We start from the raw sequence: 15,277 nt of genomic DNA on the forward strand, positions 1-15,277 counted from the left end.
ACTCATTACGCAATTTCGGTGGCAACTTTGGAGACTGGGTATTTCATGTTCTGTTTAAATTGAGTGCCAGCACTGAAAGTATCCATTTCCTTTAGTGTTTTAAAACTCACGTGTCTATATAAATAAAAATCTAAGATTTCTGTTTTAAAAACTAGTGAAGGAAAAGCCACATTTCTTTTCCTCGCTATTTTTCATCATCAATGCCAACAACGTACGTCTCATCCCTCACATTTTGGCAGCTTCTACGTTTTAATCTGGAAAAATCATAGTAAGATAGCCAACAAAATAAAGAAATCTTCTGTTAACTATTGTTCCCTAAAAAGAACATCACAGATCTGTTGGAATTTTAAAGTTGCTATAAGGTAAATGTTTGTAACTATTAGAAGGAATTTTCCGATATAAATATATATATAATATATATTCTGCATACAAAAGGCTCCCGTGAGGCTTATCACCAAGATGCCCTAATAGAGAAGGAAAGTTTCAAAGGGAAGAAACCCAATACTGTAAAGTCTCTATAAGGCGTTTACCTTTCACTTTAAGCCCTGAGCCATGTATTATGACAATTAAGTTCCGAAAATAACTGAAAATCCAAATTCTGCATGTTCAGTTTCTTTCTGCTAAGAGCAAGGCGGCAAACACATTTTTAAAACCTGGTTTTAGAAGATTAAGCAGAACAAAAGTAAAATATATCTTCAGGTTATAAACAGAATTGTATTTTACAATCCACCATCCTCACAATATAACGCCCACAGCAGTGCAGCAGAGGGATCTCAGTCTAAAGGTTGTGGGTCTGCAATAGGCATGGTATGAAGTACTTCATCTAGAAGCTGAAGGGCACGGTGCAAGTGAATTTCAATCCAGCACGGTGTCTCTTTGATGCTCTGTCTTGGGTAATCAGGTCCCCAACCTTTTACAAAACTCATCCTGAGTATGCATAAGCGGCGAAGGTCATCTACACCAATTCCAGCAGCAGCTGACAAACCTAAACAGGAGAGGTTTCAAGTAAGTGTTCACAGACGTGGCTCTTTATCATCCCTTCAGCCATTCCTGGTTGCTCGGCTCTTTCTTCATGTACAGTTCCCTCTCACCACAGCCAAGGCCAATCCACATTTCTACATGTCTGCTACAATGAACGCAGCAATTATTTTGTATTTCTTCCAATTAAAGTTTTTTTACGTCATTCTGCAATCTTAAAAGGGTGCTGAACTATAAAACTCCATATAACAAAGCAGACTTGATGAAACCCAGTGTCTTCTGTGATACAATGCATGTAAACCTTATCTAGGAAGTAGTCAAAAAATCCTTAGTCTTGAGGTTTGCCAAATGCTGCGTTTTCAGCACGAGAACTCAGACTGACCACCTGTAGGAAGCTGGATTAACCAATTATACTACTTACATCGAATAAAATAAAAAGACGAATACAGCTGGCAAACTTCAAATTGCAAGCATGGTTAAGTCAAAAAGTTAAATACGTGCCCCAAAATGCCTTCAGCAATTTGTAGGACAGCTGGAAAGAGCCACGTGGCAATACAAGGAATCCAGAAAACACTATGGCACATAAAGCAGCCTGAGACATCCAAGTATTTACACTTTCCGAAGTACTTAGGAACAATTTCAAGGATCTAGAATTTAGTAACTAAGAAAACTCTAGCCCAGAATAGCTCAAAAAAAAAAAAAAAGAACAAGAAAAACACCCTCACAATCTCCTCTTCCTCTTCTCAAGAATCTGTAATATTGAATTTCCCTAAACCTAGTCAAGGACTTTGTCGCTCAGTAATCCCCATTGTTTTGAGTAACTTTTTTATGAGTTTAGATCTCAAAGATCCTTTCTCAAGCTCGGGTTTAAGCAGCTGAAAGTATCTCTGTTTAAAGTAACAGAGTTAGCTACCTGACCTTGTAAATAACATGTTTCCTGTTGTACTGCAACACTTCTTGCAGCCCAGTAAGTAGGCACTTCCATAGCCAACATTCCCTGGAGACTACAGAATGAAAACTGGGGTGCAGAGCAGGTACAAAGCGAACGAACACAGACTTACCACAACGTCACCCCAGCCCCAATCCTGCTCCCTCGTTCCAAGTTCACTGGTACTGTCGCAGGGGCAGTGGGTGGCTGGGTGGGTGCTGTTACGAGGGAGAGCTCTGCTCTTTGTTTTCAGGTAAGGAAAAAAAGAAGACCAAGCAGTTAAGGTACTTACTAATGGCTGGGGCTATTCCACCTACTGATCCTGGTCCAGGGATGTTTCCAGCTACTGCTGCAGCTTGAGCAGCAGCAGCAGCTTGGGCAGTGGCAGCCTGCTGTTGCATCTGACGATGACATTGGCGTAAATCAAACACCTTTAAAAAAAATATATATATATATATATACACACACACATCTCAAACTATGTAGGCTTTGTGAAATCAATGAAGGAAAGAATTCCTCAACTCCCATCCCCAGTAATCTGGACCTCTCTGCTCTCCCAACGCAACTTCTACAATCTCGCCACACACTGGGGTAAGAGCAAGCCTTCCCTGACTAGTTTAATTTCCAACAGAAATAATCCATTAAAGCTGATTCTTAGAGACTCCTCTCATGTGACCTTACCACCAGTGGCAGTACCAGAACCTGAACTTTTAAAACCTGGCTGAGCTGAGCAGTCCTACCCTGTGGAGAACCAACTGCAGGATCAAAGTCTGAAGGATGCTACAGGCTGATAAAATCCCAACTTTTTAGTTAAATCCCAAGATTTTCAGAAAACAGGTATAGAAATAAACATGGAAGCCTACAAGTCCTGCTTAACTTTGTGTCAGGCTTTGCTGCTGTAAGTCTATTTAAAAGAAATACCAATAATTGATAGGCCTGATGTTTCAGCAGCTAGGTTTCAGTTTGGTGGCATTTTATATCTTCGTGATCAGGCTTGGCACAAATACCTACAGGAACTCTGTTCTCATACTAGAAAACTCGTACATAAAGGCCGGTGGGGTTTCTTTCACCTTCATTACAAAACTCGTGTGCAAAACTGATCTAAAAAAAAAAAAATATCACTGCAAATCTCAAGCAGTTTATTTCTAATTCAAGAATGACTTTTTTACAAGTGTGACTTGTCCTAAATAAATTTTCAGGTCTGGCAGAGGCATGTCCAAGTAAGGATCACCTGAAAATAATTTGTTTCCAAGCAACTTTCTGTGACCTCTGGATCACTTCATGTTTGTAACGCTTCAACACACGCTTTACATTTCTACAGCATTTACACATACTTTCCTAACTTTTCTTGTTTCAGAGACAGAGTAACAAAACAGATAACCTATGCTAAAAATTTTAATAGCAGTTAATTTAAAACTCTAAGGTTGAAAATACAAAAAACTGCTATCAAGATTGTTTGTGACAAAATACAAAATTAGTTACTTTTGTAGTATCTAGGTGATACTTTCCGCTGACAGTCATTTTAGAAAGTCATCTTAAGTGACTTATCAAATGGAAATTTTTAGGTTTTTTAAAATGAGAATCCAAAGCAGTTATTTTTATTATTGCTATTATGTTATTTCAGGGTCTCATAGCTCCCCTAAAATTTACAAGAACCAAATATATGGCATTTCCCCCACCATTTTCATCTAGGAACATCAAAACCAACCTTTATATATGCACTTGGGTAAATCTTGTGAACAGCATCCCCTGGTGCACGCCCCGCTTCTCTGTCCAGGTAGTAACTCTGAACGAAGACGGCATGGTCACTGAGGCACCTAACCCACACGTCACCTTCTCCTTTGCACTCCAGCTGCACCCCTTTACCTATGTGCAACCTTAAAGAGAGAAACAGTTTCAAGGCATACTATAAATCAGACCTTTACTAAATAAACCATAAACAATTCTCCAGCTCTACAGCTGCCCGTGATACCTTAATTTACACTCCACTCAGACAATAACTACGATTTCAAATCCTTATCTTACGTATAAGTTAGTATATAGTTACACAAAATCTGTAAAGTAAAAAGACATCTGTAATAACTTGTAAAGATCTACGGGAAACCACAGAATGCAGAAGCAATGATATTCGAGTAGCAACTACCGCACTCTTTGACAACACCGAGCTGGGATACCAAACACATTTTGCTCTGTTCAGAAGTGTAAAATCCCCCAAGTGTTCTAGCAGAGCAAGTCACTCAAGTACATATACAAAGCCACATTTTAACACAGCACTGTATGTTTGTTTGGATCACATTACAGCAATCTAGCATTTTGATTGTGACAATGCATCATTTCTGAAGACATCTTCTTCCTTTTCGTTTCAGCAAGGAGAAAAAAAAGTTGCAAAATTGCTTCGGCTCTCTACGCTTCCGCATCAAAGCCTAGCACATGCACGGTGAGAATGAATGAAAATCCAACTAGCTCCCTATCAACCTTCCTTTGCTCCTTTGACAAATCTATATATTGCAGTTATTCTCGCATCACTCTGCGGTGTGGAGAGCTAATATTCAGCATGCATACAGAATGGCACGAGTTGCTAATTTTATCCTTGAAGGCACAGCCTCTGAAAGCAGTGAAAAGCAATGCGCTACCGCAAAGCACTGAAGGTCTGTTGTCACACAGTTCACATTTTGAATGCATTACAGTAGTGGCCTAGAAAGATACACTCTGCTATAGTTAATTCAGTTTAAAAAACAAACCATACCATACTTGTAATTTCAAAAGGGAGGCACACACTGAAGGCAAAACAAAATATTCTCAAATATTCACAGACAGCTGGAGCTTTTGGGATCTGCAGAATACCTTGCTCTCTCAATGGCTTCTGTTCTATGCACGTTGGAAAGCTGGCCCAGGCAAAATCGGTCTCCTCCGGAAGGATCCACGTATCCATCAACCGTAACAATTGGACAGCTTGAAGGGACCTTAAATGTTTCCCCAACTTGCACGTCCATTTCAAAATATGCGATCGAACACCAATATTCTGGAGCTAAAGAATATATACAATTAACTGACTGAAAGGCACAAAACCAAACTATAAACCCATTCCAGACAATCAATTAAGCCTTCTGCAACTGCATTTGTCATTCAGAGTAGGAGTGCACATTCCCTCACGCAAGGTCAGATAGACATATTTGCGAGCACCAAGAAACACTACATACTACGCCAAACGCGGGCTTGTCATTTTTATTTGAGCACACATCAATGCTAGGGGTTTTTGCAGTTAAGATCCTACAAGTCTTTGCACCGTTTGTAATTCCAGTTAGATTTTGTAACTCATCTGCGTTCCTACACCTTATGACCATAGCTTGATTTTGTCCTGGCAATGGGGTAAAAAACATCAAAGATCACACACTGATCTTGCCTGCCCACAAGAAAGTCAGACATGGGATAAAATAAGGAAGTATGAAGCAAGGGAGCAGAACAAAATGGCATGTTTTAATTGCAAAGAGATGCCTTTTAACTTATACTACTTTAAAAAGAAAAACTAGCTACAAAGGAAAGATGGTACTTGAAAAAAGCTATCGTGGGAGGAAAGGAAACCCTGACTCCCTAAAGGATGCTACTGAAACCCAAACAAGTAAGCGAAGAAACCTAACAAAATGATTTTGAGTATGTGTATCTGCTGCTTGTGTGCTATCTGGGAGCGACTGGTTTGTCAAGCCTTCTGCAGGTTGCTGCGTGTGCTTTTAAGTGTTTTAAGTTTCTCTCTTCAGACACATTAACACCTAAAGTTGCCATAAGCCTAAGTCACTGGGGGTTTCAGGGACTCAGCACCTTTGCTGACTATACAAAAGGGTAACACGGCTGGCACAGAAGCAGTTTGTTGGGGAGGGTGAAGGGAATCAGCACTCCAGTGTACTCAAAACAGGGGAAGCCGAAGAGCTAACATGATAGGACCTAAACACAACAGCCTGATAAGCCAACAGGAGAAAGAGCTCTCCAAGTGGTGCTCGTTCATTACAAACTGCAGCACCCAACAGCCCACCTACTTATCTTACGAAACTGTTGTTCTGTTAGAAAAGAATAAACCAAGGTGCTTGAATCCCTTTATGTTTTTTCATCTTCAAATAAATACTCATGTCTCTGAGGACTGAATAGGGTAAAATCAATAGGTGAATCAATAGGGTGAGAGAGACATATGAAAGAATATGAACTACAATTTCGCTACAGTTAAGTTCAGCCAGCAATTATCAACAGTTTTATTTCTGGTACTGATTTAGTCACTGGTCAATGAATAAACAAGTTAAACTTTTAGGTTTTTCAACCATGCACCTCTCCCGGTGCAGGCAACAGCTTTGCTGTTGTTAAAAACAGAATACCACCGTGCACCTGGAATGGAGCTAGGCATTTTGAATTACAAAGACAAAACCTCTGGTTCCACGAACTGCTACCATTAAGATTCTTGGAAAGAGCAAGCTTGTATGCCAAGGTCCAAAGAGGAACTTCAAAACGCTAAGAAGGGCAATACCTATCTTTCAAAGTATCTGGTTGTTATGATGGACTTCTAGATCATGGATCCAAGAGGGCTTTGGCACAATCTAAACTCCATGATGTTTCTAAGCAGGCAAAAAGTACAACTTCAGGCACCCTGTAAAGTTTAGGACTGAGGACGTTCAGAGACCAGACACCTCCAGGGTAGGCACCAGCTCAGTGTGAGTTTGAGGAGTACAATTTTTCACTTGGGCATCTAAATTAAAATTAAATTCAGTTCACAGAGTATGTCACTATTTCAGAAGAGGTCCAAATTCAAAAGACGATAGATCGCAACATGGTTCCTCTCCTTCTTTCCTCCCCTTTTGAATACATATCTCACTAATTTCAGAGTACTCGATGCAAAAAAAAAAAAAAAAAAAATCATCAGACTCAAACCGGAAAGTTATTAGCTTCCACAGTACTTGGCATTATATGTTAGATTTTACTCACCAGGATGATTTGATATAGGAGGCTGGAATGCAAGTTCATTGTGAACTGGCCCTTTAAAAGAAAACATAAAATTTGTTGTACATGAGGAAAAACAAGGATTTTTTTTTTTTTTTTCTTAACTTGTTTTCCTATGAGAAAAGACTTGTGAGGATGCCAGATGTTATAAATCCCAGTAATTTCGGAATCAATTGGCCAAATCTGACAGGGGAGGAAAATGCCCACAGAAGAATTACACTCTTAGAGCTTTCCTAAAAATTCAGACGTTGAGTCGAGCAACGAGTTAGTATCCAGTTAGTATCCATTAGTATCCACTAGTATCCCAGGAGGAAAGGCTGCATGCTGCTTAAACCAGAGCCAGCTACAGGAGAGAGCAGAAACCAGATGTAGCTTAGAGATGTAACAGAAATAGGACTTAGGCTTCACTTCTGCCCCCAAGATGGGCAAGGAGAGAATCACTGTATAGAGGCATGTGATATAAATCTGTCAGAAACCACCCTTCATTAGTTTCATTAATCACAGAACAAGTTGCTCAGCATGCTGTGGACTTGACCATAAGAAACATTTCCTGAAGACAGAAAAAACAACCCTAGAGAACTAATTTTCTCAAGGAAAAAGAAAAAAAAAAAAGAAACAGTGAATGCAGTGTTGATATTGGCCAGTTTATTCTCTCCGCTTTAATAAACTAACTAGGTCCCTTACAGGCAGCACAGAAGAAAGAAGAAAGACTTAAACATAGTATTATAAGTAACAGCAGATTTTGCAACAAGATGTCAAAACAGGCACAACGTTGCTAGGTGTCAAAACACGCAACTTTCTGAAGTGAGAAATGGCAGCAGCCAAGAAAAGCTCTATGTGGTATCACCAGCCAGTTACAAATATTAATTATGGAAAGATACATGCACTGAGAAACATTTATAGAGTTATCTACAGCACCACTAAAGTTTTTACATCCTGATATTTCTGACAAATAAGATGATAAATGAAGTTGGATCCTAACAGAACAAAATAATGCAACTTAATAACCGTATCTAAACCACGATTTCCTTGATAGAGACAAGTTGAAAAGTCATTCTAACATTAATTCATAGTATATTCTCCCTTCCACTAACAACAACTGCTGCACAGAGGTGGTCTAGTTAAGTACTGTATTAGGAAATAAAGAACTGTTCCAGCTTTTTCCACAAAACTTAGAAAAAACTAATTGGGGGGGGGATTTTTTTGCACTATACTCTTATAATGCATATACTGTGCTAGACAGTTACACTAGAAGTTCGATCCCTTTTTTTTTTTTCCTTCCCATCTCCTGTATCTTAAAACAAGAGGCTGTCGGTCCTATTTCATAGATGAAAAAGACTTTCAAGTTTGTGTGCCAAATCAGGCTATGGTAAGACCACTTTATTGACAAGTGTTTTACTGCACAAGTTTTCACAAAGTTCTTTTAAACCGGCTAGTGTACACGGACAGACGTCTTCCAAAGCTTAATGTAGATTTTTTACATCATTAAGACATTACTTCAAAATTTCTATAAAATAAAAACAGCCAGGAACTTCCAAATTTTGAAAGAAAAATACCCAAACAACACATTCTGAATCAACTTCCTTTTCCACAAAGGAAATATTTACTACAAAATTGCAAAGCTTTAAAAACACAGGTTTAGAAAGGAAACGCTAGTTTTGCTAGGTATAGTAAGACATCTATAATATAGATGGGACCACTATAGCTATCTGAATTTCTAATCTCTGCTGCTTTAACGGACAAAAGTCCATCAAGCTGTTGCATTTAACTGTCAGAATATACTAAATATAGTACTGGTAGTTCTATAATGAAAAATAAATAATTTGAGGGTAAAGAATAATCACAAATGAGCCCCCACCGTTCAAAAAAAAAAAAAAAAATACTTGAAACCAAAGCGATTTGAAAACCTGCACTACTTACAGTAATGTCCAGGATGCATAGGTGGATGATGCTGAAGATGGCCATTCTGGTGGTGAGGTATGGTAGGTGTATAGGCTGCCGTCCGACTTCCAGTCCAAGTTGTAGTACTATCTAGAAAAAGAAAGGAGCGGTTGGTTTTTAAGGGAGATTTTCCACATCTCACTTCTAATCCTCTATTTCTCCTGAACATTTGGAAACTGGTTTTAGAAAACTAAGAAGAGTGCACGTATGTATATACTCACTGTGATGGTAAGTAGCTGGCTGAGCTGTAAACCCATTCTGCTGAGTTCCTGGCTGAGGCCCTGAAGCAATCTGTAAGAGTCCATCACTATGGCTACCTGTCAATATACTGGTAGGTTGACCTGGTAAAAGAACACACTACCTATTCATGAACGTTCCAAAATTTTAATGAAGAAGAGCTCAGCACTACTGGGTAGGAAAATACACCCAACTAAGGGCACTGCAATACACAGTTCCTGCAAGTTTGGCTTCGGTATTTTTTTTTCCACCCACCAGAGTGTCTTGGGAAACGTGAAGCAAGATGCTCTGCAACAGCTAATTTTGACTCTGACACCCTTAATATTTTAGGAGTAGAAGTATGCAGAGAACTGTCTTTATCAACCGCATCTTTGGTTTGTTCACATCTCATTTTTCCGTTTGAAAGGAAAGAAGAAGAGATGTCACAGGTTTTATTGAATAACACAGCTGGAGCAGATTTGGTATGAATCCAAAGAGGCCAACAGTAGGTCCAGTAAGTTGCTCATTTTCAGCATGTTACAACTACTGTTCCTAAGGAGGACACTCGCTTAAATTTACGTTCCTCCAAAACATACTGAACAGTATCTTATTTTTAAAAATAGTGCTTGAATAGAGCTGCATACATCACTGGACTCCTTCCTGAGAAAGTTGCTGGAGTTTTTTTTTCTCCCAAATAAATATTTCAAGAATTGCCTAAGCTTTAAAGTAAAACTACAGATATTTCAGAACAGCTTAACAGATTTTGATTTTAAAAGGCTTCAGCTCAGCTATTAACACTAAACTGATCAGCAGTTTCACAAGTACACTTGCACTCTCAAACTGGTGTTAAATTCTGCTCGCCACACATTGAAAACTTGGAACTAAAATCTAAAAACGAGCTTTTTTTTCCCTGTCCACTTGGCTCCAACAATTATAGCACTGATGAGAAAAAGTTATTGACTATAAACTGTTGTGCAAAGGCAATACAATTAAACTGCCTACCCTTTTTTCTCTGCTGGAGACAAATACACACATTGTACCTCAGCCTGGCAAAATCATCGTTACTTTTAGCAAAACAGTTGTCAGCTAAAATTAAAGAACATTATCAAAGCATCATGCCACCATAATTCAAATTTGATAATATGAAATCCATTATATTCACACATCTTTACTAAAGTGACAAAGAGTACACGAAATCCCTCCAAACGTCATGGTTTCCCTACGTCAGGGTTGCCGGACAGTGCGTACGTAGCTGCTTTACTGTCCTGCTGGAGTGAAGTGTGAGGTTTGATGCTGGTAAGTCAGACTCTTCCAGTTGTACCAAATACACACAGAAAAGTATGAAAAACCTGAACGCAGCACTCCAACGGACTCATGAAAACATTAATTAGGGCTATCCCTTTGGTAGTAGAGGGGGCCATGATAAAAAGAATCAAGTTAAAACTGGAAGACTCATTTTGTCAGCTGTGGAACACTAAAGAATTGTCTGAAAATCTCTCAATACTGCCACCTCACAGTATATCCATTTGTTGTCCTGCTCGCTGTTGTAATAAAATAATAAAATTCTTCCATTCCTACAGCAATCACTCCAATAACAGCCATGATGGTCAGTGGTCAGTTGTTTTAACATTGTATCCCTGAACCTTTGACATATCCAAAACAGTCTTTTAACACTCGTGTAGCGTCAGTCTCATTGAAAAAAAGCCTGGGTCACCAGGAAAAGCTACTCAAATTGCGCTCCAAGTTAAAACCTTACGTTAACACTTACAAGACTGCCTAGATCGTATTGCCACGCACTTCTCAGTGCGGCGTGGCAGCAGCACAGTTCCAATGCAAGATCTACTCCGGCAAAACCCAGTGGTTATCTTTGAGTTTTCACATTTTCACGGTTTAGTATTTCATATAATCTCGATGATCTTACTTGTTGAAGCCACAGGAATGTTGGGAAAATTAGTGGTGCTGGTAGTGCTAGCCTCAGTAGGAGCTAACATGGCTGGGGTGCTATAAGGCTCTGTAGATGCCCTGTTACTTGGTGGGTGCTGAATGGTTTGGACTGAATGGCCTTCGGCTGAAGACAACGACGGCTGCCCCTCGTAGTCATGAACGTATTCGTCTTTCACCAACATGCTTGATGGAGCTGCAAAGAAGCAAACGGTTAAACACCCAAAGCAAATCTATTTTCAGGATTTAACTACAAATTGCACTGCTACTTTCAAGCAATAACAATGCTATTAAAAATAAAGGGGGGAGGATTTGACCTATATAAACATCGCTAAAGCACTCCTCTAAACTACAAATAAACACTTCAAGTCAGCAGCAGGAAATTTTGAAGCATAGCTGGATGGAAAAGCAAACTGTTTATTTCGCTTACTGCCATCAAACAAGCAGTTTAGTCCCACAGTAGCAGACTCCAATAGCATTTTGTTTTCTGGTCCATCACTGTGTGACTGGACGTGGTTAATAAAAGGGAAAAACATGCTTTTTGTCAGGCATCTAAATATATGTTAATGCAGTAGCTAACAAACCAATTCCTAGTATACAAGTAAGAACATACGTAAAGCTCCTATGAAAAATGTAATTCCCAAAGACAGCACATTAAAAAACTTCACGCATCCCTTAAGTAATTTTAAGCAACTGCCATCCAAATTGACTAGAAACATCAAACTCACATTCAAAGACAATATAACACTACTCTATATATTTAATGACGTAGCTACTAACTCGGAATATTCCACATACAGCGTAAGGAAATTACTACCATCGCCACTACAAGAATTTATTTCTATATATGCTATTGAGCATATTCAAGTAAAACTTACACTATGTTAGCTCCCCCGTTTATTTTTAAAGCGGCCTTAAATGTATTAAAATCTGACAGTAATTTTCTGTTTCTTGCTGGCTAGCAAGCTTCGATTCTGTACAAAAGGATTATTTTTCAGAAGACCCAGGTAAAAATGCAAACTAGTAGAGATGAGCACACAAGGTAAAGCTTGTGAAGTTAACAGTTTGTTCGGTCATTTGGGTTTCTTTAAGTCATTTTTGCTTGAATGCTTCTAATAATGTGCTAAAAACACTGGATTACCCAAATTTTCTTCTCTATTAATTTCTTCTGGAAGGAAAACAAATTCAGTTCTGAAATAAAGCAGTTACCAGCTGCACAATCTCAGATTTCTGAATAATGTTCAATGGACATTTAACATACTATTTCTCCCAGGTTTCAGGGACAGCAAGAATATTAAGACTGCTTCAGACAACTGCATATCAATTACAGAACTTCTATTATCTTCTTGTTAAACTACTTATTAAATCATAAGTATCTATTATTCCCAATTCAATTAATCAGTATATCATACAGGTGCACATGTTCTGGGGTGTTTGGTTGGTTGGTTTTTATTAATTAGCAGCATTCAACAGTGAGGTTTTTGGTTTTCCTTTTTTGTTGGGGTTTATAAGTTGCAGGCAATGAAAACAGAACACACCTACAAGCTGAGCTGAAGCCTCAATTTAAAGAATTTATCAATATTCGCCTCTCATACGCTACTTCGTTGGTTTTCCAAATTAATCAATATTTCATACAGGTGCATGTGTTTTGGGGTGTTTGGTTGTTTTTTTTTAATTAGCAGCATTCAACAGTGAGGTTTTTGGTTTTCCTTTTTTGTTGGGGTTTATAAGTTGCAGGCAATGAAAACAGAACACACCTACAAGCTGAGCTGAAGCCTCAATTTAAAGAATTTATCAATATTCGCCTCTCATACGCTACTTCGTTGGTTTTCCAAAACCGGAGAGATAAATGCATTTCCATCTGCTCTCTACATTCTCTCCCAAGGAGATACACACGAATAAACTGTGTACATATTGAAGAGTTTAACACAGTTTGCGCTCACAGAAACGCATCAGTAAACGGAACTACTTACCAGAACTCTGTAGTGTCAGTCCTGAGAGATCTTTAAAAAGAAGAAAAAGAAAAGAGAACGTGAAGGATTACATACAGAGAGATCTTCAACGATGTTTGAACATTAAGTTTATATGCCTTTACAAATTAGTACTACAGACTCTACCCCCTCCATCACAACACAAGTCCCAATGCCAAGTTATTCCTAGGATACACATTAACTGTAAGAACTGTGTGCAAAGCCAACAGAAAGGCTTAAACAAAAGCCACAAACTGTTCTTTCAAGTTTGGAATAAAGGTAAAAAAGTAATGCCATTAAGAAGATGGACAAGAGTATGTAACAGTAATTTAGAATTAAATCATTAAAAGTTAATGTTTCTAATTTAGGTCTGTATTGTCTACACTCAGAAAGAAAACATTTTACATTCTATTCCCACTGTTCCATTTAAAATCAAGAGTCTACTTACCGATGCCAGGCGATACTACACGCTCATAATGGTAAGGATTTACACAGACACTGTCACATTTTAAGTCAAAAGCATACTGACAATATTTAACATGCTTGAGTTCATTTTTATGAAGATCAGGCCACCTCCAAAGACGAGCGTAAATCACATGAGGGAATCCCTTGCGACCAGCCACCTAAAAAGTTAGACACAAAAGTTGATTGGGAAAGTAGCAAGACAGTGCCCGCCCTTTACTTAGTGAGGAGCAAAGCTGGGAGAGGACAAACACCACCACAACCTCTCTCCATCACCAAAATATGAAAAAAAAAAAAAAAAAAAAAAAGATGGTGTACAGTTTACCCAAGCTCTGTACTCAACAGAAATAAATTTCTATTAGGGTTTTGCTACGGTTAAGTCAACACTGTGATTCTTAAGAAAAAATACTGGATACAAAATGGCAGAAGCAGAATTTGTGCTTAATGTAGTATGTATGGTCACCTTCCCCACCATGGATGATGAAGGAGCTTTGTCCCAGAAGAAGAGGAACGAGGCACTAAGCTACGCTATAAGGAATTTACAAGTAGAAGAATGCCAATCCATTATACTGGAAAAAAAAAAAAATCAAAAATGCTTCTAGGGTAGACAGAAAGCTAGCCAGCAAACATGACATCTGTCCTGGAACAAGGAAATCGCAACCCAAGCTATACAGGTACTGAGTACTGACGATATAAGGCTAACATAATCCTCAGTGCAGACTCCTTGGAGTACCTTAGCAAGGGATCATAGGTCTTTCTTCACACTGCTGACCAACACAGAGCTAACAGAAGCTTGTAGTGAAAATACCAGGATAAACAGCCGAATTTGTTACGTGACCCTGCTTTTTACTGCCACACACACGCTCGTTTAGAACGGCTGATCCAACGCCTTCTGCTCCTTTTAAAAAAAAAAAATAATCAACCACTGCAGCAGTCCAGAGCTCCAGCCACAAAACATGCCTACAAACAGGGACGAGGGGGGATGCAACAGAAGAGCTACTCTTCCTCAACGCTCTAGGATCCTGTGTCACTCACTTCTGCTCCAGCTTCACTAGGAGGAAAACATCTGATTTTCACTTGTACTAACCTGAAGCCTCCCATCCAGCGTTCTCTGTATTGTAACACACTTGCTAGGATGAGCTCCATTTGTGGTTATAGCTGTAATCAAAGAATCCAATTCATCTTTTTTCTCCTTTAGCTTTTTAACTAAACTTTCAATTGCGCGTTTTGCAAAAGTTTCACTCTCTCCACCTTGTCGATGGCACATCAAGCTGTGAACAATGCTCAGACAAGCATCATTACTTGTTGGCGTGTTAGTAATAGACATATTGTCCATTTGTCACAGCTTTTTCTTTCAGATCAAATGTCAGTTTTGGGGGCTGTTATGATTTTCAAGCTGATGAACAAGAGATGATCCAAGTTAAGTGTTAGATGTACTGTCTCTTGGTAAAACCTAGGAGGAAAAAATATCTACATTAGAATTGTTTTTAACAAATTGCAGATCATGTTTCTAAGGAAGTCTGTGGCTTTTTGCTTCTTTTATTTTCAAGCTAAGTGCAGGATATTAAAAGCACATGAAAAAACTGCATTGCTTGTCCCATGATAGCTAAAACATGCTTAAGACACTGCTTGCACAGTTTTAGATATAAGACTTTTTTTTCTCCCCTAGTAACAATATTTAAATAAAGACTATACTTTATATACATGTACACATAGTATGTACATATAGAAAGGCAGGGATTATTAGATGAACAGGCTCTGAATCAGGAAAAGGAGAACGGTGACAATCATTTCCTACGTTTCATACTAGTAGGATGAAACCAAGTGAAAATACTGAGCGGGAATCAAGGGGCATTGACTT

The 15,277-nt window shown here is 38.7% G+C and overlaps 1 protein-coding gene across 1 annotated transcript; it reads right to left on the minus strand.

Annotated features, from left to right (window-relative positions):
* Positions 1–773: 773 nt before the first annotated feature.
* SMAD4 (SMAD family member 4) lies at positions 774–14,752 on the minus strand. Its single transcript, XM_009700742.1, has 11 exons — positions 14,504–14,752; positions 13,403–13,577; positions 12,958–12,987; positions 10,965–11,180; positions 9,049–9,168; positions 8,807–8,917; positions 6,872–6,922; positions 4,751–4,934; positions 3,615–3,783; positions 2,199–2,337; positions 774–985 (listed from the first exon to the last, which is right to left on the minus strand). The coding sequence occupies exons 1-11, from the start codon at positions 14,750–14,752 to the stop codon at positions 774–776; spliced, it is 1,656 nt and encodes a 551-aa protein (XP_009699044.1).
* Positions 14,753–15,277: the final 525 nt, after the last annotated feature.

This window comes from Cariama cristata, unplaced genomic scaffold (assembly GCF_000690535.1).
Source record: "Cariama cristata isolate BGI_N322 unplaced genomic scaffold, ASM69053v1 scaffold11195, whole genome shotgun sequence".
NCBI classification, from domain to species: Eukaryota; Metazoa; Chordata; class Aves; order Cariamiformes; family Cariamidae; genus Cariama; species Cariama cristata.

Bases quoted from the DNA above. Each gene is read 5' to 3' on its own strand.
- SMAD4 (XM_009700742.1), bottom strand. From the start codon at position 14,752: ATGGACAATATGTCTATTACTAACACGCCAACAAGTAATGATGCTTGT. The intron at 13,578-14,503 runs GTTAGTACAAGT...CTAACTTTTTAG, and splicing joins CGCTGGATGGGAGGCTTCAG to GTGGCTGGTCGCAAGGGATT. The intron at 3,784-4,750 runs GTATTCTGCAGA...TCTCTCTTTAAG, and splicing joins GAAGCCATTGAGAGAGCAAG to GTTGCACATAGGTAAAGGGG.